The following is a 25,632-nucleotide window of genomic DNA, read 5'->3' on the forward strand; positions in this document are numbered from 1 at the left end:
CTTTACATTTATAGTGATACATATATATACAATATATACATACAATTTACATGGTACAAACACAACATTTAGAATTGTACTTCTCTCTGTTTTATACAATGCATGTAATATTGTGCAGGAGAGACCACATATAATTTGTGAGATAAAAGTTTATAGTTTTAAATAAAGGATGGGCTTCAGAATGTGCCAACCAGTGTCTAAAGTAATCTATTTATATTTATCAGTATCGCAGAAAGCCCTGGCTTACTTTATTGGGACATGCACTCTGCAGGTTAGATAAACTGAATTTATCAAACTGAGTTCTCCATTTACATTTACTGTACACAATAGATACGCTGAACATATGGAAGATAGCAAAATTATTACAGCACAGCTGCTATATATTGTAGACTAAGATAGATACATAGGTAAAGCCATGCTGATACACAGAGCAAACATTCAATTATCGGCTTGTACTTCCCTATACAATCATCTGCTCTTGTTTCAATACATTCTTCTTGAAACATACAAGTTTCATGGTAAATAAACATGTATATTAAATAAACAACTATATATGAGTTGAGAAGCTTGTTTCTGCTTAGGATACACAAGTAATCATTTTGGCTTTTTTAAATTATTTAATTCTTTGCATTCTTTGGCAGCCAGCAATCCCCTCTTCTGTAGTTGGGCCCATGGTGTTCTAACTTACGGTGCAAGACAACAGGTCCTGCTTTGTAATAATGACCTCAGGTCTGTAACTGCTGGGCTAATTGCTTTAGAGAACAGACATTGGGGGACCCAAGCAAAAACACACATTAAACCCTTGCAGGAAAGCCCCACTGTCAGAGTAGTGTAAAATACCCAGAGGTATGAATTTGAGTTAGTATCACTCTCTTCCAACCCCTGAAGAGCAGAGATCGTATTGCAAGGGAGAGATGCATCCAATGCAACAAAGGATATACTGACAAGGATATGGAGTGACAGATAGATGTGCTCACAGACTGCTGCTTTTGCTTTACTGTACAATGTTAGGAGTCAGGACAGGACCTAGTTGTAGTATTTAACTGCGGTAAAGAAAACTCAGCTCCCAAAGCTGGCTGTGTTCTTTGGCAGGGCTTTAAATCTCAGGAATAAATACACAGAAATACAAATTATTTGGCAGACAAATAAGCTCTTATATACATATTTATTTTATGAATTTATCTGTTTGCCTGGAGTTCACTTTTATGTTTACAGTTGTTGTGTATCTTCTAGACCAGTGTTTCTCAAACTGGGTTCTGTGGAACCCAAGGGTTCCTCCAAAGATTTCTAGGGATTACTTGAGCATTGAGCAATTTGTGACTTTAAGGTCAGTTTAACAGATAACATACATTGTTTGTCATAATTTAGGATGACATTCTTCCTACCGGCCAGCATTATATATTATAGAAATTATAGCAGGGGTTCCCCCATGTTAAAAAGGTCAAGAACTGGTCAAGAAAAAGGTCTGTTCTAGAACCTGATAAAGGAAATCGGTATATATATATATATATATATATATATATATATATATATAAGACTTGCAGAATAAATATTTTGTCTAACACAATTGAGGTTGTGGGTGATCTTAGGGGGAGAGGTCTTTCTGCAGCCTCTTGTAACTCTGCTGTTTCTTTTTGCATATTAAAGCACAGCTTGCTCCAGAAGTTAATGCATGTTTAGGCTCCATAAAGATTTTCTTTTTTGCTTTGTTTGTGAATAACTCACAGTGAGGAGTTTATACAGTAACTGACACCACACTGCCTAATAATATGTTGAGACAAACATCTGTCCTAATTGCATTTATTAAATTAATGTACCTGTTCAGACTTGCATACAACTTCGAGAAGGTTTAAAGAGGAGCATACAGTTTATGGGACTTTTAAGGCCAAATCAAACAAATATAAAAATAATTTCAATAAAAACCTTTATTTAACATCAAAACATTTTTTAAACATATGAAAAGATATTGATAAGGACATTTGATATAGGCAACGTCTCCTATACAAATATCAACATATGGTTGACTAGTTGTCGATGCTTTTCGTGGAATAACAAGGTCCGCTTCTTCAGGACAATCTAAGGAGATCCATAACATTAATATACATTTTAACAGTGAGTGTACAAAGAAAAAAACAAGTGTATATAAATAAAATCATACCTATAGATTGATGGTGAAAATATCTTGCAGAGATGCCTACATCAGCCCAAACTAGTTATAGCCGCTAAGATGTTCCAGCAATTGAACAGATATATGTAAGCCGGGGACTGCCTGTTTATATATATATATATATGTATATATATATATATATATATATATATATATATATATATATATATATAAACACCATTAATAGTCCATCCTTTGGTTGTCTTGCTGTCATTTCGCACCTCTAGAACCCGTAAATTGTAAATCACAATTTGACAGAAGAATTCCATTTGACAGCAGAATCCCATTTGACAATTGAACTAAAACATTCAATACTATCATGCCCTGTGGGAGTTATTCTTTTCTCCCTTTCTTCTGAGTTTGGGGTCTTTGGCTTGGCCAAGATGATGAGTTTTTTGGATTTTATGATTACAAATACAAACTAGTCCTCTGGGATACAAACCCACCAGCATATTAACCTGCTTCATCAGAAAACACTTACATACAGATCCTGATGAAGCGGGTTCATATCTGCGAAACACGTTAAAACATGCATAGTTGATATGCTTGCATGGAATATGTATTTTTAATAGGCACTTACATTTTTTTTTAAATATTGAGCTATATGTGTACAGATGATTGTGGATATCTGGAGGTATTGTTATGTACATTTTTTGCTTTTAAATTTTGTTTATTAAATGTGATTTATAAAAAAAAATTTAATAATTATTTTATATTTAGCTGCCTTAAAAGTACCAACATATAAGTTTCTTTTCACTATAACTAATTAGGGATGTGGCAGTTCTATAGGATTAGCCAGACTGTATTGTTTTACAGATCTGAGACTGTCAAGGGAACCACCCTCTGCATGGAATATGCTGTACATTTTTACACCACAGCCAGGGTGCTATATGGTTAGGGCCCAATTTACCTATTGGCATGGTAGGTATGTGCTTATAGGTGGCACAGATAAAGAGACCTATTTTCTCTTTATCATTATTAGCTATATGTTTTGTTTCCATTATCGGTAGGAGTAAATATTTTACAGGTTATTGGCTCATTATGACAATATTCTAAATAAAACCAGGAAAATACGGAAATGCCCTGTTTTAAAGAGGTGAACCAAACAATGGTACGTGATGGTAACACTTTTGCCTTAGGTCCTATTTCAGGCCAGAACATAATCTTCATAGTGTTTGGCTTTTCTCTCTGGGTTTGTGTAGTCATGTACCCATCCAAAAATAAATTGGTAGGTAATCTGCTTCTCTAAAAACTGACCTTGGACTGTGAAAAATTGGATGATCAATTGTGACCCCACAAAAAGATAGTTAAAGATGTGAACTGTGATGTAAACACTGGTAAGTATTACAAGGGTGGGGTCAGATGGGTGTTACCAGAATGAATGGAGTTATAAAGGGCATATTGAGTTGCCAAGTAGGGGTGTTGGTGTCATCACTGTTAAGAGCCATGGGAGGGACCACCCTTAAAAATAGCTCTCATTCTCTATACTATTTTTAGTAACAGCCAGTAAGTGTTGTCGCCACTACACCAAAAATTTGTTTCTAATCACTTAAATGATCAGGAAGTAAAATCAAGGGTTTTAAAGCATTTGAGGTATGAATATGTAATTGTGAGGGGTTGGCATCAAATGGCACATTGACATTGAAGCAACTCCATGCAGCAAGTTTGTTTTAAGGGTTCTGCCCATGTTTATTGGTCAAAAAAGAAACTGAAAAATCAATCTTCCCTCATAAGTGTTGGTTTCAGTAACAGAAAAAATCCATAAAAAAATTTCAGCCTCCAGGCTTGTATAACAAAATGGTTCTTTGCAGCACACAGACTGACCCACAGCCAGCCTAACCAACAGCTACACATGCCTGCTACCTAGCGTAGGGTGTGCTAAATAGGCCTCTGGGCCCCACTACACCGCTACCTATGTGTCACTCAAAGGGGAAGAAACTTTCCCCATAGTGACATCAGGATACTAGAACCTGCCCACTCTCCCATCGCATGTCTGAGTCTGCAATGGAAGAGTGGGCAGGTTTTGTTCAGAGAGACAATCTGTCCACTTCCCTGAGCCTACAATTCAATACAGAAATGGTCCGCGGGTCTGGCCGGTGCGCCCCCCCCCAGCGGGGTCCTTTTCCTGACCTTGCAGAGGTGCGGACCTGCTAGACCTGCCTGTTTCAATTGTTTGTAAAATAAGAGTGGGCACACTTGCCCATTCCCCAAAAAAAGTGAGGGCATGGCGTTACCACCTGTGCCCACCCCACTACACCCCTGTCTACAGGTCCTGCAGACACAACATTGCTGATTTAACCACAGATCTGAGATATCTATGTCCCACATAGCACCCATCCAGCACTCTACCTAGTAACACAGGTGACCTCTTTACCACTGTGTTACAGTAATACATATTGGGAACTATTTACACAGTATGGGAAATAATCCCGGATACCCAGCCTATTGTAGATTAAGTAAACAATGCAAGCTTTTTTTTGATTACGACTTTAAAATAAAGAGCAAATGATTCAGGAATATAATGTAAGATTAAACAAGACTCCACATTCACCTTTCTTAATCCTATATTATGGTTTCCATCATGTTCCCACCATTTCCAGGAAAAAAAAGCCTTAGGTAAAAAAATCAAATATACTAAATATGTTCCCACCATTTCCAGGAAAAAAAAGCCTTAGGTAAAAAAATCAAATTTACTAAATATGTGTTTCATGACTCAGCACTCAGCATTTTGTTTTTATTACAAGAATGGGATACTCAATGAACTCTTCAATAGAATGGAAAATTCTAAGACATTACAAGAGTTTCCTTCTATGTCATACTGAACTTGGTTGACGTTTATTGAACAACAACTACCCAGCGATAGCTATAATTAATTGGGTATGTTTCATGCTGTTAGTATGTAAACATTAGATTTCATCTTGTTTATTTTAAAAACATATCAGAACTTTTTGCAAATCTTAACCTAAGGGAACAGATTTACAATTTATTTAATGTGCAGAAGACAAAGGTGATCACAAAAGTGCTGTTATTGGCCAATCAGAAGCAGAATTTGTGCTTACATTGTTTTATTAGATAAAAGTGCTACAATTATCAAATTGATCATTTGCAAAGAGAATCTTTAAACTTATAGAATACATTGTACCCTAGCTAGGCACAGGGCTGGCTGCACAGCAGTGCAATATATAGGCGGCTGTAAAGTCTCTATAGACTGTGTGCCCTGAGTGTGCTTCAATGTAAAATATTCATATTTCACTGTCTGTACCTAAATCCCTTTCATAAAACTGGTTCCCAAGGGAAAAGACATAATAAGTCAACAATACAATGCACCTATAAATCTGTCAGCATCTTCTAAACCCTTAGATGTTGGTTCCACTCCTGCCTGTAAATATTTATGTTTGTGTGTTTGAATTTCTAGGATTAGCTCAGAATTAGTGCTATGGTTTAATTAGGTGGTACTTATCATGTCAGATATAAAAAGATCTTTGTGAGCAATAATCTGTAAACAAAACTCAAGCTGATCCTTCCTTGATACCTATTTGTTCAGGTGAATATTTATGCAGATCTAAACATGCTATAACAAACGTGTCCATGATCCGTTTCTTGAGACCCCACCTGTTTGTAGTGCTGAAGCAGTAATTTGTTGAAAAAATACCTGCCAGGAGACAACTTAGTTGTCTGACAAGTTTGTTATTAGTTGGATTTTTTTCCAGAACAATGGGGAAAGACTGGATACTCCAATAGCTTCCCATTGTTGTCCCACCCATTTACAGTATATTAGCATGTTGTGAGATTCACAGTATGAACTGGCACTCTTTTTTTCCCTATTTACCGTGTCACCCTACCCTAATAAATTTTGGCTTTACATACAATCTTTTCATGCAATTCAGATTTAAATAAGCACCATACAATTGAACAGCTGCATTGATAAAAGTTATTTTGCATTTTTTTAATTATGTTATTGTTATATTTTATCTATATATTATATATATATATATATATATATATATATATATATATATATTATTTTATCATATGGGAATGATTAGGGGAAAATAAAACAGAATGCCAGCAAAAAAAATTACAGGATAAAAATGAATAGCATATTAAAATAAAATATTTTCTTAGAATATTTACCTTTAATTAGAAGGTTCCCCTACAATTCTTTTTTACTGCTCCTTAGTCTGATGTCCAGCATCATTTAGTAACTTCCTCCTGGACCCATCTGAGCCTGTGAATGGACAGGGAAGAAGGAAGTAGCACAATAATAAGTTCATGTTTTCATTACTTTGCTTTCTCTTGATATCCGTATACTATTTTCTGTTTAATCAGTAGGTGAGCTGATTAGATTCTCCTACTACTCTGTACAGGGGATTGCTGAAACCAGGGCAAATTCTGGTATTAAACAGTGCTTAAGACAAAAAACATAATTTATTAATCATTCCAGTGCTCTATTAGTTTGTCTTAAATAAATGTAATATGTAATGGACAAAATATACATTTTTATGAAAAAAATTCATGTAACTCATGAGTAAGTTCATGAGTAATGTGTTTTGATTTGTTGCTGAGTGCTGTTGCGTATTGTATTGTATTTTGCACCAAATGACTTAATCACATTGTACTATTAATTTGTAAAGGTTTTCTGGCTTTTTTGCTAAGTGCACTTTAACCAACTTGTCTAGGACTCTTTATCAGCTATGGTTAGTATGTAATGTATTTACACTTCATACATTTTCACTGTGGTTGCTAGTATGCAGATCCAAGTCTGAGCTACACCAATCAGTTAAAATGACTGCATGGAGTTTACTCTCCTATTAGTTTGCAAACTACAATGTATTTAGTACTGTATACATGAGGTCATAAAATAAAGTAGAACAAAACCCATCAATTTAACTGTTTCCAAAACAAAGCTTGAGATAGAAATGTTCAATCAATGTTATGAAATCAAATTTAGCAATGCTGCTTCTGCTGGGGTCATATTTACATTCTTTGTGGTTCATCCTCAGTGTATGCTACATTCAAGATGTATAGCTGGTGACAATTGGTTGCCGTTGTGCTTATGTCAGCTCTAGACTAAACTGTGGAGCTTTCAAATGGCTGGTACCACAGTTGGTCAAAGATGGTGGTGTCCATGGTGGATTCAGTTCCACATAAACAATGTGACACAAGTAGCTGTACATTTCCATGTGTTTAACCTGGAAATCCATCTTGTGCTATGTACAGTAGAACTTCGGTTATCCGGGACCCATGGGAAATGGCCGATTCTGGATAAATATAGTTTCCAGTTAACTGAGGTTACTGTGAAACTAAGGTTTCTCAGCCGTTCAGCACCAGACTTCAATGTGGAGACTTGTCCCCGTTCACCTCTAGTGCTGAATGGCTGAAAAATGGGAAAAGATGATGACGCTTAAGCCATCATCATGGTTTCCCTTTTCTCAGCCAATCACGGAGCGGAGCAATCAGTGGAGCTCTGTTCTGCTCTCCTGACAGCTCTTCTCCCCTGATTGTTCCCGCAGCCCTAGCGGAGCTACCGTAGTATGTGTTCTTGGGTGCTTTCTGACCTGGACATGACCTGGACATGGAGTGGATGGCCAAGGATCCCTCCTAAAACTTTGTTGGCAGGCTCCAGGACACTTAAAACTGACTTTTCATAAAACAGACAAAGCACCTTAGCCTGTATGCTATATACAGCCCATCCTTGACCTTCCCAGCCAGGCCATGGGACACACTCTAACAATATATCAAGAGATATGACAAAAAGAAACATAGAAAAGGCACATTGTACGGCCATGTCCTGTGTCAATATAATCAAGAAGCCAATTCCCCAATCTAACTCTTTACCTATTGGTAAAGTCCAGCTCAGCCTTGCTGGTCTCATGCCAGCAAACAGTTTCCCTCATGACTTGGTGTGCAAAGGGTGACTTCAGGGTAACAGGGGTTGACAGAGGACCAGAACCCTACAGATTGAGACAAGACCAGAAGGTAACCAAAGGCAGCTGCAGCATTAAAAAGAGACAGGTTAGGGTCTGAGCAGAAGATCAGATACAAATAATAAACCAAGCGAGGTATTCACGGGGGTCAAGCTGAAACACGGCCAGGGTCCAGCCAGGTTTCCAGGTAGAGGTCGGTCTAGATGGCAGGCAAGAAATGTCAGACAAGTCAGTAACAAATAAGCAGAAGGTAAATATACTTTGCAACAAGTAATTCACACTATCATGGGCTAGGTGGATGGGCAGGTGTAGCTTTATTTGGCCACTGACCCAACAGGAACAGAAAGGAGAACCTGGACAGCTAGCTTATAATTGAAAGCAATCCAGCTGACATGATAAAGTAAAAGCTTTCCCTTTATGGAAATTGCAGTTCCAAACAAAACAACAGATGTAGTGTATCTGTACTGCCCAACAGTAGTGTCAGAGAGTGAAATGTGGGTAGCATGTGTATGTACATCCTCAATGTGCTACTGGAACGAGGATTTGAGGCAGCAGAATAGCTATGGATGACATGAACTGATGGTATTAATAAACTACTGACATCATTTTTAAAACATCAACACATAATTATAGCATTAACCGCAGATACATTTTACACATACATCTAAAAACCAATAAACGCAATATACTTTCTCCCACATTGTACACAAATACCCATGGATTTGATGATCTGCACCCTTGGAACTCTCTTGTTTCCAAAATGTTTTGTGTGCACTTGTTTCTAATCAAAGAAAAAAACTTTCACAAATTGGAATTTCTTATAATATTTTTGTCAAATCCTGCCATATTTTGCACATTTTTAATGGTTTGGTAACTGACCCTCTTTTTCAAATTTGCCTTTGAAGGGCGCTCTAAAGCTGCCCATGTAAAAAGCTACAAGCTTTCTTCTTGTGACTGCAGCAGATTTGCTCTTGGACCAAAAAAATATGGAGGATGTTATTGCTCCAATAATTACACTATTTATATTCTTTTGAAGACTATAGTTCCTTGGTTGTGTGTCTAGCTGCATTATTTTTGAAAACTGGTCTTTAAAAGGTTTCAGACCCTCCAAGTTAGTAACTTAGAAAGTACTAAAGTCTCTGAATTATAGTGATAACCAGATGGCTATTTTTTCAGGAGAGGTCAGTTTAGGTAAAAGATTGAGTACATGTCATAACTAACAAATAATTACATATAAACATTCAATTTTAATAGAAACCTATGCGTTGAGGTTTAGGGCACACATGATTACAAAATTGCTAATTTATTTGTAATATCTATTTTATGAAGCAAAAACTTAGTTTTACTCACTGAGCTGTATGAGCTTGAAAAATAAATCAATATATTTTTTCTTCATTTAGATGTTGTATTTTTGGGGTGCATTTAGGGTATGTAAGGGTCTATTTATAAAGCAGTCAATGGGACATTTCCTAGAACATTCCCTGGTGGAAAATAAATTATTGCTATTGAAACACACTATAGACTTGTAAGTTTCTCCACCAGAGAATGTGTCAGTGAATGTTAGATCCATTGCTTTATAAATAACCACACAAAGAACACTAAGCGGTCTATTTGAGTATTTAAGTAATTGTAGTTTTTTGTTTTTTTTTTACCTTTTCTTGCTTTCTTTTTTATTTTACTAAATCATTTTAAAAAAAGGTAGCTAAACAGCAGCAATTGTTGACACAAAAATAGGTCCAGAAGGAGACATTTCAAGCCCATTGCACTCCTAAAAACCAAAAGAAAACCAATAGACTACAATGCAATTTGCAAATCCCCCAATTTTGCTAAAATTTTGGAGAAATATATATAATTTTGTTTATCTCTAGTAACCAACATGCAGTTTCTTAATCTGGTTTGGTATTGTGTATGTATGTTCTTCCATCTTACTAGATTTTGTAATCCATGTGCAAATCAGAGTCGTTTGTAGAATTATTCCAATGCTTTCACCACATTAATGCCCTCTGTTCTGTCACTACAACCACATGTATATTAATATAGTGTCCAAGGCACACAGGTTTTATTTTAGTTAATTCCAGGTAATGTTGTAATAACATGTTGGCAGATTCTGAATGTTTGGGGCCTGAGCTGGGATCAGGTAAAAACAGGCAATAGACCAGAGATTCCCAGGTAGATTAATAACACAGCCCAGGGTGGGGTGATGACACTGAATCCTCAAACCGGGCTGATAAAACCTAACCAGCTTCTATGTGTCAATCAATAAAAGCCTCTTATGCGCAGCTCTGAAATTCATATGAACTCTCGAAGTGGGTGGTGGGACTTGCCTGTTTGTGGAGTGGGAGGGAGAATCGCCTATCACAGACTTTTAAATTGGTATTTACACATACAGAGCTGTAGATTATAAAGCAGGTCACCGTCCTACAAGACATACACATACTATACCAGCCATGAGGCGCTCCATACAGCTGAGCTTCTTTCTACTTCTCTCTATCTTAGCATGTCACTCCCATGTAGTGGAATGGACATACCAAGGTAAGCCAAGTTTCAGGCTAACACAAGTACATCCTTTCTGAATTCTTTGTATCTCATTTATAGTAATTATGTAAAATGTAAAAGGGTTCTTCTTTACTGTGTTGTTTTACTTATATTATTAGTTATTATTATTATATTAGTATTTATATTAGGATAAAGCAAAATATATTTTATTCAATAGCATTTTTATAGTATTGTGGACAAGCATTTATCTTTAATTATAAGATTTTCAAATAGAGATTTATTAGCATATTCTAAAATATTGATGCTAATATTTTGATTTTGAGTTTTTGCTGCCCTTGCCTAATCGCATCCATAAACATGAAATACTGGCATTCGTATTTGCATAAACCTATATACAGAGGTGGTCACTATTTTTTGGCAGTTTGTTAAAAAAATAACCTTCTGCTTAGAAAAAGGTTAAATCTTTATCCTTAACATTGAGATACTTGCTAATTCTAAAACTCACCACATGCACATTTGTATTACATTCATTTTTTTTAGCCAGAATAAATGTAACCTACTTAAAAACATTTATTAAAAAAAATATTTAGACTTTCAATATTACAGAAATTTTTAGGCAATTAGGAGTAAGCACAGCAAATGAGATGCAAAAAGTGTTTATTACTTGTTTGTAAAGTTGTATCAAAGGCAAAATGTATAGGAAATAACATAAGTAGAATTTACAAAAGTTACAGACGTTCTTTACAAAAATGCAAGATTCAATAGGAAATATTGGTTATTTTAGCAACACTTAAACCAGCCAATGGAGCAAAATAAAGTCTGAGAAACAAATGTTTTGGACCCCTTTGTCTAAGAGAAACCTGTTGTGCACCCCTTCCCCCTCGCCTCCTTCACTTTTAATCACACACTGATATCATTCTATTCTAATCTATAATTTAAATGGTCATTAATTTTTACTTGCTTACTTACTTACTTACTTATTTTTACTTACGTGCTTACTATAAAATGTTTACCAAAAACTAAAAAAATATTCCAAATATTTTTTAACTTAAAAATGTGTTTAAAATGGCTGCCCACACACAGGCCCATCGGAATATTGAAACAATTGTGTTACAATTACACTGAAATGTGTGTAATTCTTTTTAAGTGTTTTAATAAACGCTACTTGTGAATATTTTCTCTGGCAGTGTTAGACAGTGTGCACTGTAGAAAGTTTTAGTGTGTAAATTTTGGATTTGGCATATTGTGATTTTGAAAGGGTCACCCAAAACCCATATTTAATTTTGTTCCTAATGCTGAATATTTAATGGCTCATGTATAGAGTAGTTACTATGCTCTGCACAAGTCATATTGTAAGCAGAAAACTACCTTTTTCTTTTCTGACTGAGCCAAGTCCTACTTCATTTGTGTCTCATGGACTCCTCTCTCCAGATACTGCAGATCACAGTGGGAGGGTTTCAATAAAAGAAGCAGTGCTGCCAATCCTGAAAGCAGTGGTCATGACTAGCTGCAGAATGATAAACTACAGGCTTGTAAATCATCAGGGACAATACTGATACCACAGCCCATGAAACATTACTTTTATCCCACTGAAGTGTGAGCAGGCACAACCTACTTATTGGTGGCAACTCTGCACAAAAATCAGGAGAAGTCAGAGACTTGAAGAAGCAGCAGGGCTGGTTTGGTTTTGATATCAACATCCGTAAGTTTAAGGATAATTTCAGAGACTGAGTTCCAATAAGATTGCAATTTGGGGTACTCCCAAAAAATATGCAGCAGCGTGCCCTATGCTATACCACATCTCCAGCAAATGCCGTCAGTATGTGGAAAGAGCTTGGCAAGTCGATCAGGTGTCCTGTACCAGTGGGTAGCCAGCTTGTAGTTAATCTCCTGATATCTTTTACATTTAGATGCCTTATGACAAAAGTGCAGCATCATGTCTATTTTTCATGCTGAGAAGTGCATGAAGTGCATGAAGACACAAATGGGGGGATTCAGGGGCATCTATGGTAAGCAACGTCTGGTATGCATTTGTGAAACTTTCGCTGTATAAAATTTGGAACCCGTATCGGGAGGGCCTGTAGTATATACAGTAGCCTGGGCATAACATTCATTTTTAACACATTAAACCTCCCAAACCACTTAAATGCCAGCTGTTTCCACCGCTGCAGGTCTTTCCGAATTCGAAGTAAAAGCAGGAAATTGAGACTTATAACACGTGACAGCTTCGCAGGGATCTGGGTGCCCAAGTACGAAATAGATGTCTTAGCCCTTTTAAAAGGGAATGAAGGGGTTAATGCCTCCTTAGTTGACCGGGGAAGGGAGATGATGAAGGGGAATGATTTCTACAGACAAGTAGAAACACGAGGATCTAAAAAGTTCTAAAGTCAGAGATCTTGCTTTGTGTATTTGTTTCAGGTTGGTGTCACACAAGGTTTTAGAGCATAGATTCACAAATAATCACGAAAAGCAGGCAACTTGCATTCTTAAAAAGAAAAGGTCAGTAGCAGCCTTTATAACCTCTCCGTATGCATTTCATTTAAATGCAGCATGTGCAAGATAAACTTTTTTTCATAACTGTCTTGTAAACTGATTTGGCTACAGGAGGTATTGCAAGCAACTACTTGTTTTTGCGAAGCCAACACTTTTTTTTGCCAGGCAACATTGGGGTGAACAGCTCATACAGTAATGTATTACAATTTTTCAGCTATTTATTGTAATTGCTTGTAATATATTATCTTATACATGCATGGTGATTTGATCCATCTGACTATATGATCCACCATTGACAGAGGGAGAGCTCGATGAGGCTAACTGGGGGAAAAAGTATCCACTATGTGACGCCAAACACCAATCTCCAATTGACATCCAAAGGAAGAAAGTTATGTACAGCAAAGAAATGTCTTTATTTGAATTTGAAGGATATGAAGGACCACTGCACGGACACTTTAAGGTCACTAATAATGGTCATTCAGGTAAGCCAGTAAGTCCAAAGAAATCCAAAAGATTTTACCCAGTGAAACACAGCAGTGTGAAAAATATAGCAAATCAAAAGCAGCAAATCATAGTCATCAAAGTGATGGATAACATAATTTTTAACTTCAGTTAGCTTAAAATATCTCAGATAGATTTGGATGTGTAGTCAGTCAAGTCACACCAGCACAACATTTATATTATCCCAATACCACCTATTCTAGTAATAACTGTCTTGTACTGGTGGCTTATGTTGCTATATTTGTCCTGTTTTTTGCTGTTCAGGATCTGTTTTATAGTGTCCTTTCTGACCTTAGGGTTTCGCTAAATGAAGTATCCCAATTTTTTATTAGCATATGTCAATTTATTCCTAGCGTACGAAAGATGCATATGGGTAGGACAGATAACAAAACAATGTTGTACAAAAAGTGCCCATGCACACTTACCTGCTAGTCAAGTAAAGTAATGTTAAGTGTTCCCTAAATCCAGCAGAGACAAGAAAACAATGTCCAAAGAAGACCCCAATCTTATATCTCTATATATTAGATACACAGCTGATACAGAGTCATTATTCCCTGAGCTCACCTTTGGCAAAATTGTGAAAAGATAAGTACAACCTTCACCTTTTTGCATGCATTTACCTTTATTCTGTTAAGCAGTCTCTCCATTAGCTACTCTGGAACATGCACCAACTTTTTGATAGGATTGTGGCCAATCAGGAGCTCCCTACATTTGGCTTACTATACATATGATAGTGTAAAAAAGTATAAAATAAATTAACGAATACTAACAACTCCACCTTTTCATCTGCCCAGAAAAAAAATATTGACTCAAATTTTCCATAGTGGTGGCCCCTGAATGTGTGTCGTGGCCTTTTGTGCCAAACTCCTCTAATCCTGCCAAAATTGTAAGCACTGAACAACAAACCTCTTACTATTTGTTTAAACAAAACAATTTGTTCAAAGGCACAATAATGCTAAAGTTCAAGTGGTCTTGTTTTCAAACAGTCAAATATGTTTAAAGGTTTTCATGATAACACCACCCAAAGTAAAACATTGACTATTAGGATTAAGTTGTCAATGCTATTTGAAAAATTAGTTGCTATGTATAGTGATAGCCATTTTGACTGCAATAATGGAGAACCAAGTTTAATACATTACTGTGTATGGAGCAGAACAATTCAATATACATATGTTCAGTGGGCAGACATGGCTTTTGGGGACATTAGCATAAACTCCTAATGACGGTGGCTCAGGGGTTAGCACTCCGGCCTTTGCAGCGCTAGGTCCCAGGTTCGATTCCCAGCCAGGACATTATCTGCATGGAGTTTGCAGGTTCTCTCTGTGTGGGTTTCCCCCCACATCCCCCCCCAAAAAAAAACATGCAGTCAGGTTAATTGGCTTCTCCTTAAAAAAATTCACCTTAGACTAGATTAATGACATATGACTATGGTAGGGACATTAGATTGTGAACTCCTTTGAGGGATAGTTAGTGAAATGACTATGGACTTTGTACAGCACTGCCTAATATGATGGCGCTATATAAATACTGTGTAATAATAATAAAATGACCACTCCACATATATGGATGCTTTGTGACCTCCTTATGCCTCTAACCATTAGATGTATTAAGCCATTTAACCTCTACTAATGTCATAGCTGTGAAGGGTGGTAATGGGCACAAATAGCAATGCCTTTTTTCGGCTTTCCATCTCATGCCCATTGTGATCTTGACATTTGCTCTCCCTACCTCCACCACTTGAGATGCACTTTGTTGAGGGCTTTAGGTAAAGAAGTTTTTTGTTTTTTAAATTAGTATTTGTAATGATGCTTTATGATTTATTTCAGTTCAGATAGAACTTCCATCCACAATGAAAATTAAAAAAGGTCTTCCCCATGTATACACTGCGGTACAGATGCACCTGCACTGGGGGGGCCTTGACCTGGAAACTAGCGGCTCAGAGCATACTATTGATGGGATGAGGTACATGGCAGAGGTAAGCTACATTTATTCTTTTATGTGTATCATATTTTAATTAAAATTGATAAATACTAATGTCTTCTCAATTGCCATTTCAGCTGCACATTGTGCACTATAACTCAGATTTATACAGTAGCTTTGATGAGGCCAAGGATAAGCCTGAAGGGCTAGCTGTACTTGCGTTTCTTTATGAGGTAAGTTATATAAAATCTGGGGAACATAAAGTCATAAGTCTAGAATGTGGCCGGTAAATGTCCTTGTTTTCCAGAGAGAGAAGCTGTAACTTGATTTGTTTGTATGGGCAATACTATAAAAGTTATGTGATATTGTACAAACTATGGCTTGTTTTTGGTTACCTAAAACAACGAATTAGCTAAAAAATATTTGCATACTAAAAAATATATAGACAGACCTACCTACCTATGGCCCTACACTGAATCCAACAAAAACAATCAGTAAGAACCTAGGTATAAAAGGGAATCATTTATAATCCATAATTGCTTTTAGAAGCAATGGTGCTGGAGAGGATACACTTTCTATAGTGAAGCTGGGTGATTCAGCAAACCTTCAATGAATTTCCTAAAAGTGATTTGCTATTTGTAAGCAAATGTTTTCAATTCTGGACCAGATCTATTCCAGGTTTGCTGGATCACCCAGCTTCATTGATGAAAGTATATCCTCTCCAGCCTTGGAGAGCTTTAATAAATCAGGGACATTGAATATTTTCATATTATTTACTGTGATAATTACAGAATGTGCCCAAAGTAATTTAGTATGTTTGAAGGATATAAATGCAGTAGACATTTTACCAATACACTTAAAAAAAGAGAACATCACCTGGTGCTAAGTTATTTCCGTTTGCAAAGTATTAGATTAAAACTACACCTGATAGTATGTCTTATTTTTTAAGAATGAGAAGCTCATCATAGCAAAATATGGCTAAGGCCACTGCAAAATTATATTCCTTGCTTTGGTTTTCAAGATTGTTTGCACAGGTACAATAACTTATAGATGCTATATTACAATAGTCAATGTAATCAGCACATTTTCAACTCCAGCTAAATGGTATCTATACCAACTGCTGCAGACAATATGAATGGTTTACTCATTCTTCCTTTGCATCTTAGAGAATGCAAAAAAAAGGTGAGAGATTTCCCAATGCATCTGTGGATCTGTGGATCCAGTGGAAAGGAGTTGTGAGACTCCATGGAAGGGCATGGGTAGATTCTTTGATATAGGCATGTCAAACGCGTGCTTTTTTCTTCTTTTTTTTCCCTTTAAATATATTTTAGGCTTTATTAGAAAATTAGCAATTTTGGCATTGGAGAATTTTACCATCAGTTCCTCAATTACTAGACTGGTGCTTTTAGTTGTTAATGTGTTTTGTTCTTATGTTTATATTTTTTTTTCTAATTTTAGGATGGCCATTTTGAAAACACATACTATAGTGAGGTTATTTCCAAGCTTGCTAAGATTCGCTATGCAGGTACTGTTCAGTTTTTTTAATGAACAAAAGGATTCCATTTATAAAATGTTTCATGAAAGATTTATCTTTTATCGAAAATTCACATATTCATATACTATATTGGATTTTGGGTAAACGTTGAGTGAATATTGAGTAAAAACATTTATACCCTTAATTGTATATATCTTTTTGCCCCCTCCAAATAGCCTAATGAGTGCAATATGACTATTGAAGCTAAAAGTCACGTATAATATGTGGGCACTCTTTAATGATTTTAAGTAATATTATTGCCAGTTTTAAAGTCCATCTTTGAAATTTAGCAAATTCAATAAAGCTGAAAAAGGGACAAAACAATATACCCCATCAAAACATCTGAAAATACCATCTTTCAATGGACCCTTCACATTTTTGATGTCCTAAATGTCCCAGGACTGTTAATAGGTAGACCGCTAATTTGTTATATTTGTTTGGTTTGCCTGAATAATAATTCCATCTTCCTGTTTTTACATATCAATAGTTAAAATTTAAAGTAAGTTAAAAAATTTAGGAGGCAAGAAAACTACTTTTTAAATTGTGTAGCATTTTCTTATCAGTTGCGCTCCGGCAGTAGCAGAAAATACAATATCTTGGCAGTTCTGCACACCCCCTGCATAGTATTATATAGAGCTCTGTAGGAAGGGAGCATTGCTACCCGCAAATCTATAGTTCTGTTTAAGGAGATGGTGTGTAAAGCTATGTACAGACGCTAGATTTTCACTGCCTGAGATGAATGTTTGTGATTATCTTTGGCCAAAATCTAGCATCTGTACAGCTGTCTCCCAATGTCACTCAGTTTTCTTTCCTGTAGGATCAGTAAACAACTGACAGCTGATAACTGCTGCTTCTTCTGCTGTTTAGTATGTAGGAAAACGCAGTGTGGCGCCTTCCACTTATCCTTCCTCCTCCCTTCTCCATAGAATGAAGCATTGTAGCATTTTCTTTTGTTCTTTCTCTCAATCACTAACAATCATATTTAGCAACAATTATTGCAAGTGTGACCATAGCTTTAGACTGTTGCAGATATAGTGTTTTCAAGTAAAAAAGTATTTTTTTTCCACTGGAACTGCAGTAAAATAAATAAATACAATAAAGTCACTTCAAAAGTTCTGTTTTCTTGCACCCTCAATTTATCTGATTAACTAAAGCAACATACACTCGTGCAATTATTGTCGTTGGAAAGGATCTTTCACTAAGGACTGCACAATGCATGAATGAGTGCTGAACATACAGCACCGTTCTGCCCTATGGAGAGGGGAGTGGGAGAATGACAGAGCGGCACCCGCTGCGCGCTCTTCACCTTTCTCTTGCATTAGGATCATTCGTCGTCCATCTTGGATCCGTAAATCCGCCAGGACGGTTGCTCAGACGATGGACGACAGGTGTTGTACACACACTAGATTCTTGTCCGATATGAGCCCTGAGCTGATTATCGGGCGAGAACTATTGGACGTGTGTACCCAGCCTAAGAGTGAAACTATTATTGAACTTTAATGTGTTTTCACTAATTTCTGGTTGTTCATACAGTTTTTCTCCGTGTTTAGGCCAAATGACTGAAATAAAAGCTCTTAATCCCTTGGCAATGCTTTCTGAAAACTTGGAAAACTTCTATCGTTACCAAGGATCTCTGACAACTCCTCCTTGTACAGAGAATGTGCTATGGACCGTGTTTGACTCTAAAGTGATACTATCCGAAAACCAGGTATAATTCTAACACTGGCAGTAGCATTGACTGTAGCATTACAGAAAAAAATGGAGTAACAAAGAAGCTAAAGAAATAGTAGTCTGCTTTTTGGGGAAGGGACAAGACAGGGGTTATGACACAAGTTATGAAAGTGTATGTAAAGTTTCTATCAATGCAGATTCTCAGTGTCTTTTTAAATTTGCTTCCATCTGACTTTAACGGCTGATAGATCAGTCCTGTTGTATGTAGAACCTTTTCCAAATGGTTACTTTCTTCTGCAAATCTCTGCTGTCTTTAGGTCCCCCTTCTGCCTCTAAAAGATTTTCAACCAAGCAGTCAGTACAGCATTTACTTTGAGGGTGGTTGGATAATGCCAGCACATCCAACATTGCTCTAATAACTAGCAACCTTTTACCTTGGAGGAACTTCTGAAATAAACATTAGGTCTCTGGAAATCTACAAGTCATATACTATTTCCAAGGCATACCTATGGGGCCTGTGGTGGCCTCCTGCGCTATATGACAAATAATAATATTTACCAAAAGGAAAGACAGATTGCTATGCTACAATGGTTGTCAGCAGAGAAGTGCCCCCTTTATTGTTGGTCATAGGATAAATACATGCTTACATAGGTGTCCACTATATAGGTGCTTCATTACAATATTGGTCAGTGTAGATGTTCTCCCTTACATTAGTGAACAGTGGTGAGGTTTAGTGGACAAGCTCTTACTCTTATATTGGTAATCAGTGGAGAAATGCGCCCTTACACTGATGTACATTTCAGAATTGGACACTTACTTCTGTTCACTGGAGAATTCCCCTTATATTGGTGGTCAGTGGAAAATTCTCCATGACTCTAGTAAGTAAGTGGAGAAGTGACCCCCTATATTGATGCTCAGTGGGGAAGTTTTCAGAGAGGGGCTGAGATTATTTTAAATAATTTTTTGGTAGTGTTGAGATTATTCATATGAAAAGGATTACCTTAAGTTTTAGGGACCTGACTTGGCTCGCCTTATGGTAAATTTGACTTGAGGATTTATCAGCACAGAAGACTGTGTGTGCTTGAGACCAGAATGTAGAGAATCATAAGAGACCATGGACCACATTCTACTCCAGTGCCCCTTCAAAGTAGGTGTGGGGGGGGGGGGGGGGTTCTAGGTATTCCCTGTGTTAGTTGCATGAGTTGTGCAGAGCAGGTATAGGGGTCGCTCAAGACTCACTGGGATTTTGATTTTGATACACTTTTTTATAGTCTGATATCAGGTATGCATAAAGAAAAAAATACTTCCTGTTGAGGTGGTGAATATTACTCTGCATGCGGTGGGGAAAATTCAGGGTCTTGAAAAAGGTAGAATGATGGAGGGGGCCTGGATGAGGGTGTGGAGGAACATCAGGTCTTCCTTGGGTGTACTTCCCTTCTCAGGGTGAGCGGCTTTCTCTGTCTGTCCTTCATGCACTCCTTAGATTTTCTATTATGATTTTTAAAAAAGGGTTACATACATGGTGACAGGTTGGTGCTTCTTAGCTTTGCTTAGTATATGTTAGGAGTTTGTAAATATATTTTTTTTGTATGAAATTTAGATATTTATATTTGAGTTTGGCATTAGGCTAGGTACACACGTACGATGGTTCTAGTATAATCGTCTCATATCGGACGAGAATCTTGCGTGTGTACAAGGCTCATCGTCCATTGTCCAAACGATCTTCCTGGCCGATCCACGGACAATGGACAACAAACAATTGTAATGGAAGTAAAGGGGAGGGAGCGCAGGGGGATGCCGCTCCATCGTTCTCCCCCTCCCCTCTCCATAGAGAAGAACAGTATGTATGTACCGCATTTGTTCATGCATCGTGTAGTCCTTAGTTGTTGGAAAAGATTGTGAAAGATCCTTTCCAACTACAATTATTGCACGTGTGTACATAGCCTAATGCCTAATATTTATTTTTTTACTTGTGTATATATTGAAAATATTGTATGTTTGGGTATGTGATTGCAAGATCTTTTAATACAACAAAATATACATTGGTGATCTTGCCCAAAAGGGTTGATGTGTGACTATCAAAAAACTTTTGTTGTTTTAAGGTGGAGTAAGTTGTGATCTGCCTCACCCAAGCCAGTGGACAAGGGATTAGATCAAGTAAAAGTTATAAATGCTTCCTAAAAATTTGAATTTCAATGGCCTCTTAATAGTTTTCTCTTTACATTTTGATCAGTGAAGAAGTTCCCCCTTTACAATGGTGGTCACTGGAAAAATGTTCCTTCACGTTGAGGGTTGGTGGTGGTCAATTTAAAATTACCTTTTATTATTAGTAGTCAGTAGAGAAATGCCCCCAGTAGAGAAGAAGTCCAAGATGCAACTGATCATATCTGGAAAAATAGCCAGTTTGGATTTGCAAGCTCATTATTAGCTTTTCCCCAAAGTAAAGCTGAAACCAGAAATGTCATTTTAAAGTGTATGTGTATTTTATATAATTTCCTTTGAAGGTCATTTAAGTACAATGTCTTCTGCAGATCAAGCAGCTAGAAAACACCTTACTGGATTGGCACAATAACACATTACGTAATGATTATCGCCACGCGCAGCCTCTCAATGACCGTGTTGTACTATCATCTTTCCAAACAAAACTTAAAGGTGAGTACAGTTATTAGTACATAAAATTATGCACTGGAAGAATATCAGACAGTTCAGGTGTTTGTGGTTGGAATGAGTGCATCATATATTTTTTAAAAAATCATAGATAGAGAATTATTAATCAGTTGAGGTAATCACAAGGCTTTACACAATTCTTTTATATAAAATACCCTTTGCAAGTGTTTAACTTTGCTGACTATAATTATTCCTGCACATCTCCAGCTGAAGGATGCCAGCATGAGATCAGCACTAAACTGAGCCTAATTGAGACTGAACTTCAAGATGTGAAGAAACGAGTGGTAACTGAACCCTTAAAGGGCCGATTAGGCAAGTGATACTAAAATAATATTTAATAAGTATATCACCCTCTATATGTAAATTTTTTTTATCTCTCTCTCTATATGTATATATATTATTATTCCTATTATTATTATTCTTATTATTAATAATCAGGATTTATATAGTTATTTATTGAACAATTCTAAATGTATTTGTAAGCTTACAAAAAATTATATATCAATAATTCCACAATACGAGGTACAAGATACGATTGAGGAGCCGGGGTTTAGGATTAGGCTTAACATTTTTGTCTTTTACCAAGCCTGTCACTCTGGTTTGCAATCTGTATTATTAGAAGTTTGGCTATGGTGCTCACAGATATTTGAACTTTGAATTTGTCAGACACCCTTAGACACTGCTTGCTGAGGCTTCCTGCAAGGAAAATCTGTCTAGTAACTGTTGATTTTAAGTGGAGGTGTCTGTAGCGCTCTTATTTTGTTCTTTAATGGATAATACATTTGGCCATTTGTACCGACAGTCGCAAATATCTGCGCATTGCATCACAGTCTCATGTCTGTAGCAAGCTGTAGCATTCGTTTTAAAAATTCTTATTGCAAAAATTAAATATATTATATAAGTAAACTGAGTTGTCTATTTCCTCTCTAGGTGCCTCTGCTGTGCCATCTTATCCATTGTTTTACTTTTCCAAGAAGCACCCAGCTTCTTATGTTGAAGTCCAACTTTCAAAACCCCTCCAGTTGACCCAATTCACACTCTGTACTTGGATAAAAACCAAACCTGAAGGCATTCAAAAAGTATTTTCCTATTCCACTACAGACTCTGAAAATGAGCTTGTTCTGAGTGTGGGCTCCGATTTGAAGCTGTGGATTGGAGGATCACTAGTTGACTTTAATATACACCATACATCCGAAGACTGGGTACATTATTGTGTGCGCTGGGATGCAACCATGGGAAGAACAGAGCTTTTTGTAAGCGGCCTGCAAGGCAAGGAGAAGACTGTTAAGAAAGGGTACTCAGTGAAACCAGGGGGGGTGGCTCTTTTGGCAAAGGACCGCTTTGATCTCATAGGACTATATAACAATAGTTTCTTTGGAAGATTAAGCCATCTCCATCTTTGGAGTCATCTACTGAATGCTGAAGAGATAATGTCCTTAAGCAAGTGTCAAACTTCCAATCTTAAAGGGGATATCATATCCTGGGGAGAAACCACCATGACTGTAGCAGGAGGGGTTATTCTTGAGCCAGATAATAGCTGTTGGTAATCTAGCCTTTTCTAACCAGTACACAATTCCAAAAGCTGATTTTCAGCCCTGTCTCCTCTTATATTGCAACGATAAGGCAGCTTCAAAAATTAAACAGGAGCCTTAAGCATTAGAAAATATCTGACGATGCACAAATGCTTTTTTCAATCCTAAATTCTTGCCAATGGGTTCAGTTCACCTCTCCATCCTTAGTGGTCACCTTGATGACAGAAAAACTGATTTCAAGCTTCATATAAAAGGACAACCATTCCTAGCTAGTTATTTGAAAATGCTTTTTTGTGTTGTCAGACATTTTCTTATGCTCATAGTTATGTAACATTCATGTGTCATGCAGTTTGACCCAAACTACTTCTAGTACAGTTATCTTTTTATGAAGTCTTTATAATATTGGCCACAGACAAGTCTATTTTACAGTTGAAGCAAGGAAACCTTTAATATTTTGCCTTTCTGATAAATGATAAGGCCATATTTATTTTTGTTTGTTAAATACCCGCACACAACTGGCTGACCTTGATGTGACATTTCATTTACCTATTGCATTTCAGTTCATACAATTGCAAACAGCGGGTAAATCTGTAATTTGTAACTACATTCTGTTCATTTAGTACATATGTTCAAGGCTGCTTTACATTGATTAACTCAAAGGTGTGCAGTAAGCACCAGCAGGAAAAGCTGTGTCTATGGCATAGTACATGCGGGACTAAAAAGACCGTATGAAGCATGTGTGGGTAGAATCACAGTAAAGCTTTTATTGGCTACATAAACAAAAGCCTATAGTTAATGCATACAAAAAATGCCTACCTGCGTAATCTCCCAATGTCCTTCTTGCATCTACATACAACATAACCTATATGTGACAGCCCTGTCAAGTAACACTTTACTGACCTAGGCAAGCACCCATTTTGTTCAAGGCATATGACTTTATCTTAAAAAACTTCTCATATCTGTTTTTTGCCTTTACAAACCAGGATTTAGATTTTCTTCAGGCGCCATTCTTGCTCCAACAAATTTTTGTTACTCTATATAGATAATTTCATGGTTACTTGTGAACAACATGCACCAGGGAGCTTTGTACATTACTGCACATCAGGATTGTTAACTTTTAATTACCGTCATACCTAAAGCTACAAAAGTACACCAGATGATTTCCCAGGTCCGTTCATCTGAGGGGAAAATCTAACAGTGGTCCCCAAACATCATTTATCAATCTGCTCTGTTGGATTGATGAATGACCTCTGTGGGGTACAATGCAGGGTGCTGCTTGTTCATTGTCCCCTGTTCATAGAATAGAATGTTGCTGTGTGTACAGCGCACATTCCTTCATCTGTCACTGGAAATGTTCAGGAGTAATCTGACATTTGTAGGAGGCTTAAAATAGGTCATACAGGTAGAGGTAAAGCTGGAATGATTTTTGGAACCCTGTGGAGAAAAATGATTGTGCATCTTTAGATACTCTCCCTAAAAAGCTCTACTATCTGAGCTCATCCTTCTGTAAAGTTAGTGCTTCCTTACTTGTGACTACACCTACACTACACTAATTTTAGACAGAAATGTTTTTTGTGCTTGCTTTGATCGCCATTAACACACCCATTCAGTCATGACAGTAACATCACCACCCATTTCTTGTGTCATCACCTTACCAATGGTCAGCAACCTTCTGACTTATGTACTATGCATTATCATGATTTCCGATTTTGTTCTACCATAGCTGATTCCTGTAGCAGTAAAAGTTACACAGTTACACAGGTGTCCACCCTGCTATTTGAGTACAGTCCTCCAATGGCCAGACACCCTTCAAATATGCCATTTTGTGTAAAATATTTCACATTTTTAAGGATCCATTTTATAAAATTAAAATAACCAGAGAATCACATTTTTTATGCTTGTAAACCAGTGTATGGGCAAAGTGTGGTATTGCATAGCAAAATGAATGCATTTTCATCAATTCAATTAATCAATTCAGAGTAGTAAAGGATACATTCTGATTGGTGGCAATGGTTTGTTATCTTACTCTTTGATCTATTAAATAAACTTGTGTTGCTGTTATTTAATATTATTTGATTTGCGTCTGTGTTTTCTGGTAAAAAAAATTATATATATTTGGCGAGATTTCATTGGTGAGATTGGCATTCAAACACAACTGTTTTATGCTATACAATAACAAATGCAATTGTCACCTACTGGAGAATATCAGCGGACACCTGGGAGCAGGGTGTTTCCGGAGTTGGGAGGACACCTGAGTAAGGGGTGGATGCATGGGTGTGGCTGGATGTGGCCAGGGGTCCTGGAGATGTAAAAGAAGCCAGAAATCGCTCTCTTATTCTCTTAGCCTCTTATATGTTTATATTCATCCTATGCCTCTTCTCCCAAATCTCCTATTCTCTTATATAAATCCTATGCCTCTTCTCCCAAATCTCCTATTCTCTTATATACATCCTATGCCTATTCTCCCAAATCTCCTATTCTCTTATATACATCCTATGCCTCTTCTCCCAAATCTCCTATTCTCTTATATACATCCTATGCCTCTTAGACCTCTCTTTCTCTTACTTACTCTCATTCTCTCTCAAATGTGCAGGGTACAGAGGACGGACTCTTTGCGTAATGTATCATTTTACTTTGTCTATGTGATTATTATTTAGCTTAATTGGAATAATTGTTGATTACTTGTTAATTCTGTTCTTTGTTAATAAATATCTTGTTATTTAA

At 36.8% G+C, this 25,632-nt stretch overlaps 1 protein-coding gene and 1 long non-coding RNA gene across 4 annotated transcripts; one reads left to right on the forward strand and one right to left on the reverse strand.

Annotated features, from left to right (window-relative positions):
• Window positions 1-1,910: 1,910 nt before the first annotated feature.
• LOC140340411 (uncharacterized) lies at window positions 1,911-14,356 on the reverse strand. Of its 2 annotated transcripts, none has more exons than XR_011922643.1 (3): window positions 14,205-14,356; window positions 6,302-6,395; window positions 1,911-2,076 (listed from the first exon to the last, which is right to left on the reverse strand). It is a non-coding gene; the product is annotated as an uncharacterized lncRNA (long non-coding RNA). The 2 variants fall into 2 exon arrangements; XR_011922642.1 differs by lacking the exon at window positions 14,205-14,356 and adding an exon at window positions 11,959-12,101.
• On the forward strand, window positions 10,422-25,632 carry CA6 (carbonic anhydrase 6). Of its 2 annotated transcripts, XM_072425597.1 has the most exons (10): window positions 10,483-10,626; window positions 12,501-12,599; window positions 13,383-13,565; window positions 15,411-15,559; window positions 15,642-15,737; window positions 16,963-17,029; window positions 18,589-18,746; window positions 21,241-21,361; window positions 21,584-21,688; window positions 22,307-25,632. In XM_072425597.1, the coding sequence occupies exons 2-10, from the start codon at window positions 12,527-12,529 to the stop codon at window positions 22,921-22,923; spliced, it is 1,569 nt and encodes a 522-aa protein (XP_072281698.1). In that variant the 5' UTR covers window positions 10,483-10,626; window positions 12,501-12,526; the 3' UTR covers window positions 22,924-25,632. The 2 variants fall into 2 exon arrangements, with proteins under 2 accessions (XP_072281697.1, XP_072281698.1); XM_072425596.1 differs by lacking the exon at window positions 12,501-12,599 and having other exon boundaries at window positions 10,422-10,626.

The sequence above is a fragment of the Pyxicephalus adspersus genome, chromosome 11, assembly GCF_032062135.1.
Source record: "Pyxicephalus adspersus chromosome 11, UCB_Pads_2.0, whole genome shotgun sequence".
Lineage (NCBI taxonomy): Eukaryota > Metazoa > Chordata > Amphibia > Anura > Pyxicephalidae > Pyxicephalus > Pyxicephalus adspersus.